A 17,613-nucleotide genomic window follows, 5' to 3' on the forward strand; every position below is an offset into this window, starting at 1 on the left:
TTGGAGCAGAGATTGTTCTTCACAATATTCAAAATAAGTAAATAAATTATATGAAAAAATATAAAAAAATAAATGACTGCAATGAAACTCAATTAAACTGAAGTAAAACCATTTGTCTATGACACCTGGGAGACCATAGAATCATAATGTAACAAGCTCTGTATCCAAAATGTTTTGTCCTTACTGAAAAAATGAAAAATGTGGGTAACATAATTTTCAATTGGTAATAGAATTTGATCATGGGTAAACAAGTAGAAGGAATCAAAGACCAAGATTTTTTAATTCAAAAAATGTAGAGAAAATTAGGAATAGCATTAAATATCCTCAAATTGTTAGCAACTATAGAATAATATTTGTTCTGAAATATTTCATCTCTTATCAAATTGAAATTCAACACACAATCTCAGTGAAATATTCATGGCCAAAAAAGTTACAAATTCGATCCTTGTTAAATATCAAAAAACTGAGTCTTTCTTTGACAGCTGAAAACAAATGCTCTATCAGGACAAAATCAACAAATTGAGTCTTTCTTTGACAACGTTGAAAAAAAATGCTTTGTTAGGACAAATTGTTGCATGAATCTGTGACCTAAAGGCCTAAGCTCATTGTGTCCATGGGAAAATTTGCACTTCAACCCATTTGAATAGGTTCCCTTTTTCTCATAATGCATGGACAACTTGATTTTATAATTATTTACCTCGTCATAAATGTTGGAACTTATTGCATTGCCATAAATTGTTTCTAGTTTCTGACCAAAAATAGAAAGTTCGGGCTGACCCTTTTGAAGTTCTTCTTCTGAGTGAGCAAACTGACAATCAGTTCCCCACCCACACTTCTTTTTAGCCTAATAAAAATGGAAAATAACATATTTGTATGGAGGAAGTGTAACTATTTTAGTAGCACGTATCTCCTTCACATTTGATAATTTCCTGTAACAAGCTCTGTATCCAAAATGTTTTGATAATTTCCTGTAATAGAGGAAAAGTAATTTTTGCAGAAGTAATAAAGCATAATTTAACATATATTCTAATGTCTAAATGCATGCAATAATTTTACAGGTTGTTGCATCTATGGCAAAAGGAAGTTACTCTGCTCGTACAAGGAGAAGTGGCAGGAGAGTGACAAGGGGTGCGCAGCTGCGATGCACATCGTCTGATGATGACAGGCCAGCTGATGTCGATGCCAGCGATGCACCAGGGAACATTGTTGAAGATGACCATGTGACAGCCGCTGATGTTAACACACCATCAGCCACAGAACCACCATCAACAACAGTGCAAGGGGCAAGCTCAACTAAAAAGATCAGTGCTATAAGAGGATGGACAAAAGAACAAATGTTAGTTGCAATTGACGACATAGAGTTTAATGGATACTCAGTTCGGGCATCTGCAAAAAAACATGGTATTCCTCCCTCGTCAATACATTATTGGATAAATGGACTGACTCATACAAAACGTAGAGGGCCTCTTACAGTTATGACTGAGGATGAGGAGGCCGAGGTGGTTGAGTGGTGTAAAGAGATGGCCCAACTGGGACATGGGCTAGAGTTGATACAACTCAAATCAACAGTTGCTCAAATCTGTCAAGGGAGGCCAAACCCATTCAAAGATGGGTTTCCTGGTAAATCATGGTGGTTTGGGTTTAAAACAAGGCATCCAGAACTTGTATTGCGTACTGCTGAGGGCCTTGACAGAGACAGAGCATTAAATTTGCGCCCTGCAGTTGTGCAAAAATTCTATGACACACTTTCTAGTGCTTATGATAAACATTCTTATGGAGCAGACCATATATGGAACTGTGATGAAACAGGTTTACAGGCAGGGAGGAATTGTGGCATGCGGGTAATTGCCAAGAGAGGGAGCCGAAATGTGCCAAAGATTTTGCCCAAGAGCAGGGAGTGGATAACTATTTTATGTTGTGTTAATGCAATTGGTACTTCAATCCCAGGATTTTATCTATTCAAAGGTAAAAATCAACTGAAAAACTATATACAGAACTGTGAACCAGGTGCATGCATGGCTGCACATCCCCATGCATGGATGACTAAAGAACTGTTTCTAAGTTGGCTTTTTCACTTTGCTGCATCGGTACCAGGTGGCGTCTCGCCTAATAACAGACACCTTTTGATATTAGATGGCCATGGGAGCCACATGGCTGTACAAACAATTGAGGAAGCAAACAATTTAGGCATCGACCTGTTGACATTGCCCGCTCATACCACTCATAGGCTGCAACCCCTTGATGTTAGTGTGTTTGGCCCTTTCAAGAACTATTTCAGGTCGGAGCGTGCTGCATGGATGGCAAAGAATCCAGGGGTTGAGGTGAAAAGGTTTGAGCTAGCAGAGCTTGCAAGTAAAGCTTTTAAAAGGGCTTTGACACCATCAAATATCAAGGCTGGCTTTAGGAGGACAGGAATCTGGCCACTGAACTATGATGCTCTTATGCATGACACTGGTTGTAGCCAAGCGTTTCATGTGGATGGTCAGGAAGAAGGGAATGTCCAAACATGTGTTGAAGTGCAAGAAGTAGATGACCAAGATGATGTTGTTGCAGCTGGTAATATGATTTCCCTGTCTCAAGGACAGTTATATGCTGAAGATGATGAAACTGTGTGTGAAACACAATATAACAATGAACAAATTCCTAGTAACATGGAGATTGTTCCACCAACTCAAGAACATCAAATTCCTGTCGCTGATATTGCTAATGATATTGTTGAACATGCAGTTGACAATGACCAATTGACATTGCCAAGCCAAGTAACCCCACCTTCATGGCTAGCAGAAGCAATGATCAATTTGAATGCACATAGTGTCTCAGCAACCAATGAAGAAAGCATGAACATGCCCTCACAACCAGCAGAATTGAACAGTGAAATTGTTCATTTTTTTGTGGACAATAGATCAATGGAAGAAGATGAAGGACATAATGAGGCATCAAATGAAGATAATGATATGGTTCAATCAGTTCCAACAGATACTGAAAGGGAAGTACCAAGCAATGACATGCAGGTGGAAGGGGTGGAGAAGACACTTGGACGGTTCCTAAAGCTACCAGTAGAGAGAGTATCAATGAGAAAAACGCAAGGTGCACCGGGTAGTCTTCGTCTGGGCCGAAGCTCACAGCTACTCACCTCAGAGGACTATATAAACCTGTTAGTTGAGTCAGAAAAAAAGAAACTTGAAATGCAAGAATTAAAACAGAAAAAGAAGGATATGGTCAAGGAGAAGAAGGCAGCAAGGATTGTTGCAGCACAACAGCGAGCAGAAGAAAGGATTGAAAGAGATAAAGCAAGGCAAGTTAAGGACCAACAAAAGCAAATGGCAAGACAGGAAAAGGAAAAACGAAAGGCACAACAAATGCTTGAAAAGGAACAAGGGATGATCAACGATACAAGAATAGCTGATGAAACTAGGATTATTTCAAACTCATTGGACTCCATTGCAGATAATACACCATTATTCCAAGATCTCATAAACATTCAAGTGCCCCACTATCAAACCGAGGGTTTACCCACTTGCCTTGTTCCTACCAGAGCTGGTGTCAATTCTCTGTATGCTCATTACACACCTCCACTTAATGCAGGGGTCAGTAGTGCAAATGTGAGGTATGGGTACTCAATACCTCCATGGTTGGAAGCTGCAAATTGGAATCAATCATATGGCAACAATCGACCATTTCCTAATCAGCCCTTGACTGGTAGGCCAACCTACCTGGCTCAAGAAGGTAACTCAGGGAGTTTTGGCACTCAAGATTCTCAGGGCCATAAAGAATAGGGGTGTCATATGTTTTCGGTTCTAACCACATTATGATGTGGATTTTGGATGGATTGTATCTTTTTCTTGGCACAGCAACATTTTGGCTTACAACCTAGTAGTGATTTCTTGTGGCAACCTAACTGTGTGTTGATAAGAAATTTTCAATGGAATATGTCTTTCTGTAAAATATTAATTATGATAAAACTATTTCTATAAGTTATTCTGTGCGCACTGTACAAAGCTCTAAACTCACTTATGGCTCCAATAAGTGGACCGTTATAATGTGATGACAGTGCTGGGCAAGTTTACAATCACTTAACACTGAATAGAAGTCTACACTCACAATTAGAAACACCTCCTGCTCGCTTCTAATGTACGAGGCACTAGTAGTAAGGAACTCTATACTTAGCATGTTATTGATTGAATTAGAATGAATAAGAACTTTACATTGCTGGAAACTAGAAATACAATAAAGAACATAGTTATGATTTTTATCAATCACCTAGGGGAGGGTCGCCAATACATGTGCGCCCTCCCCGCCACGTCATAATACCACGCGTCAACCCACATGGCTCCGGTACGACACCTGTCCACCGTGGAGTATGCCCAACTTATAAAGAGCATGTGTTTTTATATGTGTCAGTAAAAATGATGGAAGTATCTAAATTAATCAAATCAGTTGATGAACAACTATGAGAATCATATTGTTCCATCTTGTTACATCAACTTTCCAAAAGCAATTGAGAAATTTGGGTGCACAGTAACCTAATCAGCTATATGACGAATTGTGGCTTAGTCATTAATTCTTTTCTAAGCACCTATTCACCTTTTTCATTTTCCTTCATGAGTAGATCAATTGTTTGACAATTACAATAATTTATAAATCTACAAAATATAAACCAGCGTAGACCCATCTTAAGATGGGATCTTTTAAGCATCAAGAGAATCATGTCTCTGTTTCTTTAGATCCCTTTTTACACTTATGAGTTCTGGGGTTAATATTGATCTATAACAGTGTATTACGGTACAGAAAAATTATGAATTGCCTCTAATACATGTAAGAAGGAAATTCCAAAGCAGTAGATATACAAAAATCCCACAAAATTGCTTCAGAGCTCAAAATCTACAGCATGTTAAGCTTTCCTGTAATTTAAACTTCCCTGCACAAAACTAGGCATTGCAAAAATAAGAGAGATTCAAAGGAAATCAGTGTACCGAAAGGAAATCCAGGGTAACTGCAATTGTGGGTCTTGTCATCAACGCTGGAGATAAATAATGTTTAAAATTTGAATGAACCTTAGGAAAGATCAACAATCAGGCAGAAGCACATGCCATTCTTAAAGGGATTGAATTGGCTCTTGATAAGAGTGTTCACAGTATCTAATGCATGGCAACTAAGCAACAATAATTATGTTTTTTGGAATAGAGATTATACCGACTCCATAAATTTAAAATTTCAGTAGGTCATGTGCTATATACGGGTCAAGGAGGGTTTTGATTCAATATTCTTTTCACATATTACAAGAAATTTACATTCAGAGGTACACAATCTAGACAATTCAACAGCTACAATGGACACCAGCACCCTACAAATATATCACTATTATCAACACATTCTCCTCTCCCGATAGCTCTGCACTCCTTATATCCCTGTTCCCCAAGCAACTAGGAAGAAAAGTTTCAAAAGTGCATAGAAATCTGTTTGCAGAATCAAATATTCCAACTTAGCACAATTCCTACACATCCCTTGGAAGTACAAAGGTTGTCTCCAACACAAATGGCAGACCACCAAAGAAATGGACTCTCCTATAATTGTGATGAAAAATATGCTCCAGGTCATAGGTGTAAAAAACAGAAATTGTTCCAAATTGATATGCCCACTCAAGACCTGACCGAAGACATAACCACTGAGAGACACTGGAGTTACAGGTTGAAAACACCAACACTCTGACTCAAGCAGATATCGAACCTATTTCTTCATGAAGAACGGTCAATCTCTCTGCATGCATTATCGGGCATTTCAACTCTAACAAAACCCTGACAAGGAAACTCTAACAAAACCCTGACAAAACTCTAACAAAACCCTGACAAGGATTTAATCCTATAAAGTTTGCTAGTAAAAGCTGAGCGATATTAAAAGGAAATAAAAGAGTAGAAGCTTTGTTCATAAAACAGTAAACCCTACCCATTTCTGGACTATATAAACTCATCAGCTGTAAAAACAAAATAACCTTCAAATAGAGATGCACCGTCACAAGTGAAAACGATCTCAAAAACTTAGCACTATGCAAGGTTTTACAGCATAAGGAAATCATAATATTCTACAATGAGTAAATCAAGAATAGTAGCGTTCAAATAGTATCCAGAGAAGTCAATTTAAATAATAGAGAATGCAACTTGTGTGTAAAATTCGGAATAAGACTTTCATAGAAGGAAACAAGCTAACAGTTATGACTTCAAGAAACCATAAATAAATTAACAGTGTAACTGTGATTAAGGTCGTAAAATGTCCACGGCTTCCATACAAATGTCCATACAAATGTCCACGGCTTCCATACAACACTGTAGCCCAAGTCAATTTAAATAATAGAGAATGCAACTTGTGTGTAAAATTCGGAATAAGACTTTCATAGAAGGAAACAAGATAACAGTTATGACTTCAAGAAACCATAAATAAATTAACAGTATAACTGTGATTAAGGTCGTAAAATGTCCACGGCTTCCATACAAAGTCCATACAAATGGCCACGGCTTCCATACAACACTGTAGCCCAAGTCAATTTAAATAATAGAGAATGCAACTTGTGTGTAAAATTCGGAATAAGACTTTCATAGAAGGAAACAAGATAACAGTTATGACTTCAAGAAACCATAAATAAATTAACAGTATAACTGTGATTAAGGTCGTAAAATGTCCACGGCTTCCATACAAAGTCCATACAAATGTCCACGGCTTCCATACAACACTGTAGCCCAAGTCAATTTAAATAATAGAGAATGCAACTTGTGTGTAAAATTCGGAATAAGACTTTCATATAAGGAAACAAGATAACAGTTATGACTTCAAGAAACCATAAATAAATTAACAGTATAACTGTGATTAAGGTCGTAAAATGTCCACGGCTTCCATACAAAGTCCATACAAATGGCCACGGCTTCCATACAACACTGTAGCCCAAGTCAATTTAAATAATAGAGAATGCCACGTCGTAATACCACGCGTCAACCCACATGGCTCCGGTACGACACCTGTCCACCGTGGAGCTGGCCGTGTGGGCTATCACCTCCAACATTAAAACACGAACTTGGCGCCATTTACATGGTTGGTCTGGGCTCATTTCGACCATGTTCCATTTTCCCTTTGTCTTTCTGCTCGGGGCCGGTAGTTGGGCGAAGCCCCCCGCCGAAGATGGCGCGGGACGGCCCTGTAACCTGCGCGCATGGTGGTTAGAACCTGTGTTGGGGGAATGCTGTGTTCGGTTGACAGGGTTTGTATTGTTGCGCGCAGAGTCGTTTATTCGTGTGCTGGTGCGAAGGTTTGATGGAGTTTCTGGGTTTCTGGCTGGGACAGCGGTTCTGCTTTTCTTGTGCTTTTCCGCCTGGATTTCTTGGTCGTTCTGGAATGCAAGTTGTTTAACATGGAATGCCGGTTGTTTAGCATTTCTCTGGTGGTGGTCTTATTCGGCGATTTTGTTGTTTGGGGAGGAGTCGGTCGCCATTCTACTGAGCTTGAGGTAACATAACATTTTTAGGGTTTAGCTCTGCTGTTTTTGTTGTTTTTGTGATCTCTAATGGCTTCTAATGGCTTTTTTCTTCCTGTTGCAGGTGTTGCAGGTGTGGAAAAGGACGTTGCAGGTGTGGAGAAGGTCTGGCGAGCTGTGGGGAAGGTGGGGAGGTCGGCGACCATCCATGGCCTGTAACCGGTAGGATTTTTAATCCTACCAGCTTTACTCTGTGTTTTTCAACACAAGCATCTCTAACAGGATATTTTGTGAACTTTCTATGGCATTTTATGGCAGTATTTTGAGCAATTTTTTGAGGGTTTAGGGTTTTAGGCATTCTATGGCATTTTTGCTGTTTTAGGGTTTAGGGTTTTAGGCATTCTATGGCATTCTGTCTGTTTTGGCTGTTTTAGCCTGTTTTAGCCCTCAAAACGCTCTGTAGCTGCTCTCCCCTGACTTGCATAGCCGGCCTCGAGCAGAAAGACAAAGGGAAAATGGAACATCGCGGAAATGAGCCCAGACCAACTTTCGAAACTCTCTGTAGCTGCTCTCAATTGCCTTGTTACTGTGTTTGCTTTATAGATAAAAACGCTGCATTTTTATTGTCCCTGCTATTTTATCTTTTTCATTTGGGATATGAGGGTTTCTCTTTTCTTTCATAGAGTTCTGAGTGCTCTGCTTGAGTTCTGAGTGCTCTGCTTCGTGCTATTGTTTGTTTTATATTCGACTGCTCGGAGGGGAAGGCTCTTCTAAAGCCTCACTAAACCCTTATGAAGCTTCTTCGCAGACTTGGGCTACAGTGTTGTATGGAAGCCGTGGCCATTTGTATGGACTTTGTATGGAAGCCGTGGACATTTTACGACCTTAATCACAGTTATACTGTTAATTTATTTATGGTTTCTTGAAGTCATAACTGTTATCTTGTTTCCTTCTATGAAAGTCTTATTCTGAATTTTACACACAAGTTGCATTCTCTATTATTTAAATTGACTTGGGCTACAGTGTTGTATGGAAGCCGTGGACATTTGTATGGAAGCCGTGGACATTTTACGACCTTAATCACAGTTATACTGTTAATTTATTTATGGTTTCTTGAAGTCATAACTGTTAGCTTGTTTCCTTCTATGAAAGTCTTATTCCGAATTTTACACACAAGTTGCATTCTCTATTATTTAAATTGACTTCTCTGGATACTGTTTGAACGCTACTATTCTTGATTTACTCATTGTAGAATATTATGATTTCCTTATGCTGTAAAACCTTGCATAGTGCTAAGTTTTTGAGATCGTTTTCACTTGTGACGGTGCATCTCTATTTGAAGGTTATTTTGTTTTTACAGCTGATGAGTTTATATAGTCCAGAAATGGGTAGGGTTTACTGTTTTATGAACAAAGCTTCTACTCTTTTATTTCCTTTTAATATCGCTCAGCTTTTACTAGCAAACTTTATAGGATTAAATCCTTGTCAGGGTTTTGTTAGAGTTTTGTCAGGGTTTTGTTAGAGTTTCCTTGTCAGGGTTTTGTTAGAGTTGAAATGCCCGATAATGCATGCAGAGAGATTGACCGTTCTTCATGAAGAAATAGGTTCGATATCTGCTTGAGTCAGAGTGTTGGTGTTTTCAACCTGTAACTCCAGTGTCTCTCAGTAGTTATGTCTTCGGTCAGGTCTTGAGTGGGCATATCAATTTGGAACAATTTCTGTTTTTTACACCTATGACCTGGAGCATATTTTTCATCACAATTATAGGAGAGTCCATTTCTTTGGTGGTCTGCCATTTGTGTTGGAGACAACCTTTGTACTTCCAAGGGATGTGTAGGAATTGTGCTAAGTTGGAATATTTGATTCTGCAAACAGATTTCTATGCACTTTTGAAACTTTTCTTCCTAGTTGCTTGGGGAACAGGGATATAAGGAGTGCAGAGCTATCGGGAGAGGAGAATGTGTTGATAATAGTGATATATTTGTAGGGTGCTGGTGTCCATTGTAGCTGTTGAATTGTCTAGATTGTGTACCTCTGAATGTAAATTTCTTGTAATATGTGAAAAGAATATTGAATCAAAACCCTCCTTGACCCGTATATAGCACATGACCTACTGAAATTTTAAATTTATGGAGTCGGTATAATCTCTATTCCAAAAAACATAATTATTGTTGCTTAGTTGCCATGCATTAGATACTGTGAACACTCTTATCAAGAGCCAATTCAATCCCTTTAAGAATGGCATGTGCTTCTGCCTGATTGTTGATCTTTCCTAAGGTTCATTCAAATTTTAAACATTATTTATCTCCAGCGTTGATGACAAGACCCACAATTGCAGTTACCCTGGATTTCCTTTCGGTACACTGATTTCCTTTGAATCTCTCTTATTTTTGCAATGCCTAGTTTTGTGCAGGGAAGTTTAAATTACAGGAAAGCTTAACATGCTGTAGATTTTGAGCTCTGAAGCAATTTTGTGGGATTTTTGTATACCTACTGCTTTGGAATTTCCTTCTTACATGTATTAGAGGCAATTCATAATTTTTCTGTACCGTAATACACTGTTATAGATCAATATTAACCCCATAACTCATAAGTGTAAAAAGGGATCTAAAGAAACAGAGACATGATTCTCTTGATGCTTAAAAGATCCCATCTTAAGATGGGTCTACGCTGGTTTATATTTTGTAGATTTATAAATTATTGTAATTGTCAAACAATTGATCTACTCATGAAGGAAAATGAAAAAGGTGAATAGGTGCTTAGAAAAGAATTAATGACTAAGCCACAATTCGTCATATAGCTGATTAGGTTACTGTGCACCCAAATTTCTCAATTGCTTTTGGAAAGTTGATGTAACAAGATGGAACAATATGATTCTCATAGTTGTTCATCAACTGATTTGATTAATTTAGATACTTCCATCATTTTTACTGACACATATAAAAACACATGCTCTTTATAAGTTGGGCATACTCCACGGTGGACAGGTGTCGTACCGGAGCCATGTGGGTTGACGCGTGGTATTATGACGTGGCGGGGAGGGCGCACATGTATTGGCGACCCTCCCCTAGGTGATTGATAAAAATCATAACTATGTTCTTTATTGTATTTCTAGTTTCCAGCAATGTAAAGTTCTTATTCATTCTAATTCAATCAATAACATGCTAAGTATAGAGTTCCTTACTACTAGTGCCTCGTACATTAGAAGCGAGCAGGAGGTGTTTCTAATTGTGAGTGTAGACTTCTATTCAGTGTTAAGTGATTGTAAACTTGCCCAGCACTGTCATCACATTATAACGGTCCACTTATTGGAGCCATAAGTGAGTTTAGAGCTTTGTACAGTGCGCACAGAATAACTTATAGAAATAGTTTTATCATAATTAATATTTTACAGAAAGACATATTCCATTGAAAATTTCTTATCAACACACAGTTAGGTTGCCACAAGAAATCACTACTAGGTTGTAAGCCAAAATGTTGCTGTGCCAAGAAAAAGATACAATCCATCCAAAATCCACATCATAATGTGGTTAGAACCGAAAACATATGACACCCCTATTCTTTATGGCCCTGAGAATCTTGAGTGCCAAAACTCCCTGAGTTACCTTCTTGAGCCAGGTAGGTTGGCCTACCAGTCAAGGGCTGATTAGGAAATGGTCGATTGTTGCCATATGATTGATTCCAATTTGCAGCTTCCAACCATGGAGGTATTGAGTACCCATACCTCACATTTGCACTACTGACCCCTGCATTAAGTGGAGGTGTGTAATGAGCATACAGATAATTGACACCAGCTCTGGTAGGAACAAGGCAAGTGGGTAAACCCTCGGTTTGATAGTGGGGCACTTGAATGTTTATGAGATCTTGGAATAATGGTGTATTATCTGCAATGGAGTCCAATGAGTTTGAAATAATCCTAGTTTCATCATCTATTCTTGTATCGTTGATCATCCCTTGTTCCTTTTCAAGCATTTGTTGTGCCTTTCGTTTTTCCTTTTCCTGTCTTGCCATTTGCTTTTGTTGGTCCTTAACTTGCCTTGCTTTATCTCTTTCAATCCTTTCTTCTGCTCGCTGTTGTGCTGCAACAATCCTTGCTGCCTTCTTCTCCTTGACCATATCCTTCTTTTTCTGTTTTAATTCTTGCATTTCAAGTTTCTTTTTTTCTGACTCAACTAACAGGTTTATATAGTCCTCTGAGGTGAGTAGCTGTGAGCTTCGGCCCAGACGAAGACTACCCGGTGCACCTTGCGTTTTTCTCATTGATACTCTCTCTACTGGTAGCTTTAGGAACCGTCCAAGTGTCTTCTCCACCCCTTCCACCTGCATGTCATTGCTTGGTACTTCCCTTTCAGTATCTGTTGGAACTGATTGAACCATATCATTATCTTCATTTGATGCCTCATTATGTCCTTCATCTTCTTCCATTGATCTATTGTCCACAAAAAAATGAACAATTTCACTGTTCAATTCTGCTGGTTGTGAGGGCATGTTCATGCTTTCTTCATTGGTTGCTGAGACACTATGTGCATTCAAATTGATCATTGCTTCTGCTAGCCATGAAGGTGGGGTTACTTGGCTTGGCAATGTCAATTGGTCATTGTCAACTGCATGTTCAACAATATCATTAGCAATATCAGCGACAGGAATTTGATGTTCTTGAGTTGGTGGAACAATCTCCATGTTACTAGGAATTTGTTCATTGTTATATTGTGTTTCACACACAGTTTCATCATCTTCAGCATATAACTGTCCTTGAGACAGGGAAATCATATTACCAGCTGCAACAACATCATCTTGGTCATCTACTTCTTGCACTTCAACACATGTTTGGACATTCCCTTCTTCCTGACCATCCACATGAAACGCTTGGCTACAACCAGTGTCATGCATAAGAGCATCATAGTTCAGTGGCCAGATTCCTGTCCTCCTAAAGCCAGCCTTGATATTTGATGGTGTCAAAGCCCTTTTAAAAGCTTTACTTGCAAGCTCTGCTAGCTCAAACCTTTTCACCTCAACCCCTGGATTCTTTGCCATCCATGCAGCACGCTCCGACCTGAAATAGTTCTTGAAAGGGCCAAACACACTAACATCAAGGGGTTGCAGCCTATGAGTGGTATGAGCGGGCAATGTCAACAGGTCGATGCCTAAATTGTTTGCTTCCTCAATTGTTTGTACAGCCATGTGGCTCCCATGGCCATCTAATATCAAAAGGTGTCTGTTATTAGGCGAGACGCCACCTGGTACCGATGCAGCAAAGTGAAAAAGCCAACTTAGAAACAGTTCTTTAGTCATCCATGCATGGGGATGTGCAGCCATGCATGCACCTGGTTCACAGTTCTGTATATAGTTTTTCAGTTGATTTTTACCTTTGAATAGATAAAATCCTGGGATTGAAGTACCAATTGCATTAACACAACATAAAATAGTTATCCACTCCCTGCTCTTGGGCAAAATCTTTGGCACATTTCGGCTCCCTCTCTTGGCAATTACCCGCATGCCACAATTCCTCCCTGCCTGTAAACCTGTTTCATCACAGTTCCATATATGGTCTGCTCCATAAGAATGTTTATCATAAGCACTAGAAAGTGTGTCATAGAATTTTTGCACAACTGCAGGGCGCAAATTTAATGCTCTGTCTCTGTCAAGGCCCTCAGCAGTACGCAATACAAGTTCTGGATGCCTTGTTTTAAACCCAAACCACCATGATTTACCAGGAAACCCATCTTTGAATGGGTTTGGCCTCCCTTGACAGATTTGAGCAACTGTTGATTTGAGTTGTATCAACTCTAGCCCATGTCCCAGTTGGGCCATCTCTTTACACCACTCAACCACCTCGGCCTCCTCATCCTCAGTCATAACTGTAAGAGGCCCTCTACGTTTTGTATGAGTCAGTCCATTTATCCAATAATGTATTGACGAGGGAGGAATACCATGTTTTTTTGCAGATGCCCGAACTGAGTATCCATTAAACTCTATGTCGTCAATTGCAACTAACATTTGTTCTTTTGTCCATCCTCTTATAGCACTGATCTTTTTAGTTGAGCTTGCCCCTTGGACTGTTGTTGATGGTGGTTCTGTGGCTGATGGTGTGTTAACATCAGCGGCTGTCACATGGTCATCTTCAACAATGTTCCCTGGTGCATTGCTGGCATCGACATCAGCTGGCCTGTCATCATCAGACGATGTGCATCGCAGCTGCGCACCCCTTGTCACTCTCCTGCCACTTCTCCTTGTACGAGCAGAGTAACTTCCTTTTGCCATAGATGCAACAACCTGTAAAATTATTGCATGCATTTAGACATTAGAATATATGTTAAATTATGCTTTATTACTTCTACAAAAATTACTTTTCCTCTATTACAGGAAATTATCAAAACATTTTGGATACAGAGCTTGTTACAGGAAATTATCAAATGTGAAGGAGATACGTGCTACTAAAATAGTTACACTTCCTCCATACAAATATGTTATTTTCCATTTTTATTAGGCTAAAAAGAAGTGTGGGTGGGGAACTGATTGTCAGTTTGCTCACTCAGAAGAAGAACTTCAAAAGGGTCAGCCCGAACTTTCTATTTTTGGTCAGAAACTAGAAACAATTTATGGCAATGCAATAAGTTCCAACATTTATGACGAGGTAAATAATTATAAAATCAAGTTGTCCATGCATTATGAGAAAAAGGGAACCTATTCAAATGGGTTGAAGTGCAAATTTTCCCATGGACACAATGAGCTTAGGCCTTTAGGTCACAGATTCATGCAACAATTTGTCCTAACAAAGCATTTTTTTTCAACGTTGTCAAAGAAAGACTCAATTTGTTGATTTTGTCCTGATAGAGCATTTGTTTTCAGCTGTCAAAGAAAGACTCAGTTTTTTGATATTTAACAAGGATCGAATTTGTAACTTTTTTGGCCATGAATATTTCACTGAGATTGTGTGTTGAATTTCAATTTGATAAGAGATGAAATATTTCAGAACAAATATTATTCTATAGTTGCTAACAATTTGAGGATATTTAATGCTATTCCTAATTTTCTCTACATTTTTGGAATTAAAAAATCTTGGTCTTTGATTCCTTCTACTTGTTTACCCATGATCAAATTCTATTACCAATTGAAAATTATGTTACCCACATTTTTCATTTTTTCAGTAAGGACAAAACATTTTGGATACAGAGCTTGTTACATTATGATTCTATGGTCTCCCAGGTGTCATAGACAAATGGTTTTACTTCAGTTTAATTGAGTTTCATTGCAGTCATTTATTTTTTTATATTTTCTCATATAATTTATTTACTTATTTTGAATATTGTGAAGAACAATCTCTGCTCCAAGATTTCTCTCCATTATCTGTGACTTAATTTACAGTGCTGAATTATGTAAATCCCCATTCCTTTGGTCCAACTTTTACAACTCCGTATGGCTCGGGCTCTCCATACCCTAAGGTCTCGAGCTCAACGAGGTGAAAAGATATGAAGGCCAATAAGACTGTCATCTGATATGTTACTTATAATTGTGTTTTCTCATTATCTAAAATCTTACAGTCATCTAATCCAATAAAGAGAAATGGTCATCTGCTCGGGTTTCCATTCTAAGATACCATTCCCCAGTTCTATGGTCCATTCATCAGTAGTATAAATTCACTTATTTGCAGTCTTTCGACTCAATATCAAAATGTTTGCTTTCTCAATAGCTTCATGCTTCTGAAAATATGTGAAAAATTACTAAGTTTATCAGAGTCATTAAAGTTACAATTCGTTTATGTTCTATGTTTTAACTCATCCATGTTCACTCGGATCTTGTCACTTCTGAATTGCCCAAAATCGGATGGTTCACACTAGGAGTACAGTTTGACATCGGCTGGCATTCTTTCTTTTACAATAACCTTTCCTTCTTTCTGACAGGAGGTCTTATAATAATATAGTTGTCGACCAGTAAAGTAAGTCAAGCAAGCCAGTTCGGTAGCTGTCCAACGAGCAAAGGCTTCTTTCTTTAGAGTGCTGCCCGCCCCCTTCTTCATTCATTCATTTAGGCCCGACTAGGAGTGGATCCAGGGAACCTGGCTCGGGAACAGCTTCTTACTAGTAGGGGCTAATCAAAATAAGAGAGTCCAATCTCTGAAATAGAGCTTAGTCTCTCCCCATAGTAGTATACTAGTAAAAGGCGTAGATTATGACTTGATCCAATAGAGTCAGAACACCTTTATATCTAAAAGAAATGGTGCTCGATGAAACGATCCAGATTCCACACTATGTTGTGGGCTGGGGGAGAGCTGCTCTGCGAAGCTAGGCGTTCAGTGTTCTTATGGAGGAACCATAGAACCCAAGCCATAATAAAGGTTCAATTCCTGTAAGCTAAGGTTCAAGGTTCAATTCCTGTTAGGTAAACAAGCTATCGCTAAATTCCTGTAAGCTAAGGTTCAAGGTTCAATTCCTGTAAGCTAAGGTTGAAGGTTCAATTCCTGTTAGGTAAACAAGCTATGACTACAGTACTAGCACGACATACGTAACATTTGGACATACGTAACATTTGTGATATGTAAGTTGTAATCCCTATGAAGTTGATGATCGAATAATTCGTGTAAGCTAACCTTCAATTCCTGTAAGGTAAGCAACCTGTGACATTGATTAGATGGATACGACTGTATTCGATAGCTTAACTCTATAAGCTAGAACACATACATAAACTCTGTATAAAAAAAGTTAACTGTAACTGTATAGGTTAACTGTCACCACCCTATGGACAGAACTGTAATGTAAGAAATCTGATAAATGAATGGAAAGAACTGTAATGTAAGAAATTTGATAAATGAAAACAATAAAAACAGAACTGTAAGAAGAATGAGTTGTAATTCATATAACTGACTTGAATATATTGGCTACTGTTCTGTGATGTTGTCTTGAAGTTTGCTGAATAGTTTGAAAGCATAAGATGCAACTTCAACAGTGGGTGGACTTCTTTTATAGTTTTGGGGACTTGATTTTAATTGGTGGACATGGATGCACATGGATTGCAATGGCTTCATTTTGAATGTGTGGTATGGATTTAATTTGCTGTGATCTAATGGTTGGGAATTGTTTATTTGTTGATCCATGTGCTTTGATCTGTTTTAATGAGAAATAGAGTGAGTTGGTTGTCATTTATTGCAGTTATTGGGTCTGGGTGTCATTTATTGAACAAAGTGGATTTAATTGTTATTGGGTTGGGTGTCATTTATTGAACAAATTGGATTTAATTGTTGTTGGGTTGGGTGTCATTTATTGAACATAGGGTGTTTAGTTGTTGAACAACACAGCAGTTATGGCTGACATACATTCCTTTTGTTATGTGCAGGTAGGCATATTTATTTGGGATGCAAAGTTGCAGTTCTGATGAGTGGGGGTTGAAGTGACTGCTGTTTTGTACTTCTGGAATAGACCAGTTTGGAAGCCTTTATGGCTCTAGCTGTTTTCTACTTGGGTCAATATGTTTTGCAATATTAAATAGTTAAATACTATTTATGGACAGTTGTGGGCCCAGTCAATATATGGGTGATTTTTGGACATAATTTAAAACTTATTTAAACACAATGTTATTTATTTCTGTTTAAATATTGGTTTCAAAAGTCTTAATCACTGGTGGTTTGGTGGGACCAGTATTATATCAACTACTGGTCCCTGCACAAGAATAGGAATCTCTCCCCTATCTAATCCTTGAAATTACATGTCTTGTACTTTGTCGTAGGAACTCACTTTCCAACCACTTTCCAACCGACCACCAATACAGACCATTCGACACTCTTAATTTTGAGGATGGAGGAAATCAAGAAGGGATCAGATGGAGTAAAGCTAATATTTAGGAATAGAGATTTAATTAACTTTCAAAGGGTAGGTAAGATTTATAAATTCGGTCGACTTTCTAGTGTATGAAAAGAAATAACATATCTGATATTTCTTTATAGTAGAAATGGTTTTAATGACCTCGTTCATGGTTTATAGAAATATTTAGTTATGATAGGGATGGTGTTCATGACTCAAATCATGGTTTATGAATTAAGCTTTATTTTTATATTTAAAATTATATAATAAATCATGAAATTTAAAGTATTTTAATGTGTAAGAAAAATATAAATTTTATTTATAATAATATAAATTTTTAATATTCATATATATATATAT

General features: G+C 38.2%; 1 protein-coding gene across 1 annotated transcript in view; it reads left to right on the plus strand.

The window, feature by feature from the left end:
• The first annotated feature begins 6,970 nt into the window (after positions 1-6,970).
• The window catches only part of LOC149176682 (uncharacterized), a 63,081-nt gene continuing 52,438 nt past the window's right edge, over positions 6,971-17,613 (plus strand). The window contains exons 1-2 of the mRNA XM_089421531.1: positions 6,971-7,492; positions 7,584-7,681. Coding sequence (XP_089277657.1) covers positions 6,990-7,492; positions 7,584-7,681 — 601 coding nt within the window. The 5' untranslated portion in view covers positions 6,971-6,989. The remainder of the gene's footprint in view (positions 7,493-7,583; positions 7,682-17,613) is intronic.

Source organism: Pinus tabuliformis, chromosome 4_1 (genome assembly GCF_031772625.1).
Source record: "Pinus tabuliformis cultivar Carrire ecotype Pingquan chromosome 4_1, CPIR1, whole genome shotgun sequence".
NCBI classification, from domain to species: Eukaryota; Viridiplantae; Streptophyta; class Pinopsida; order Pinales; family Pinaceae; genus Pinus; species Pinus tabuliformis.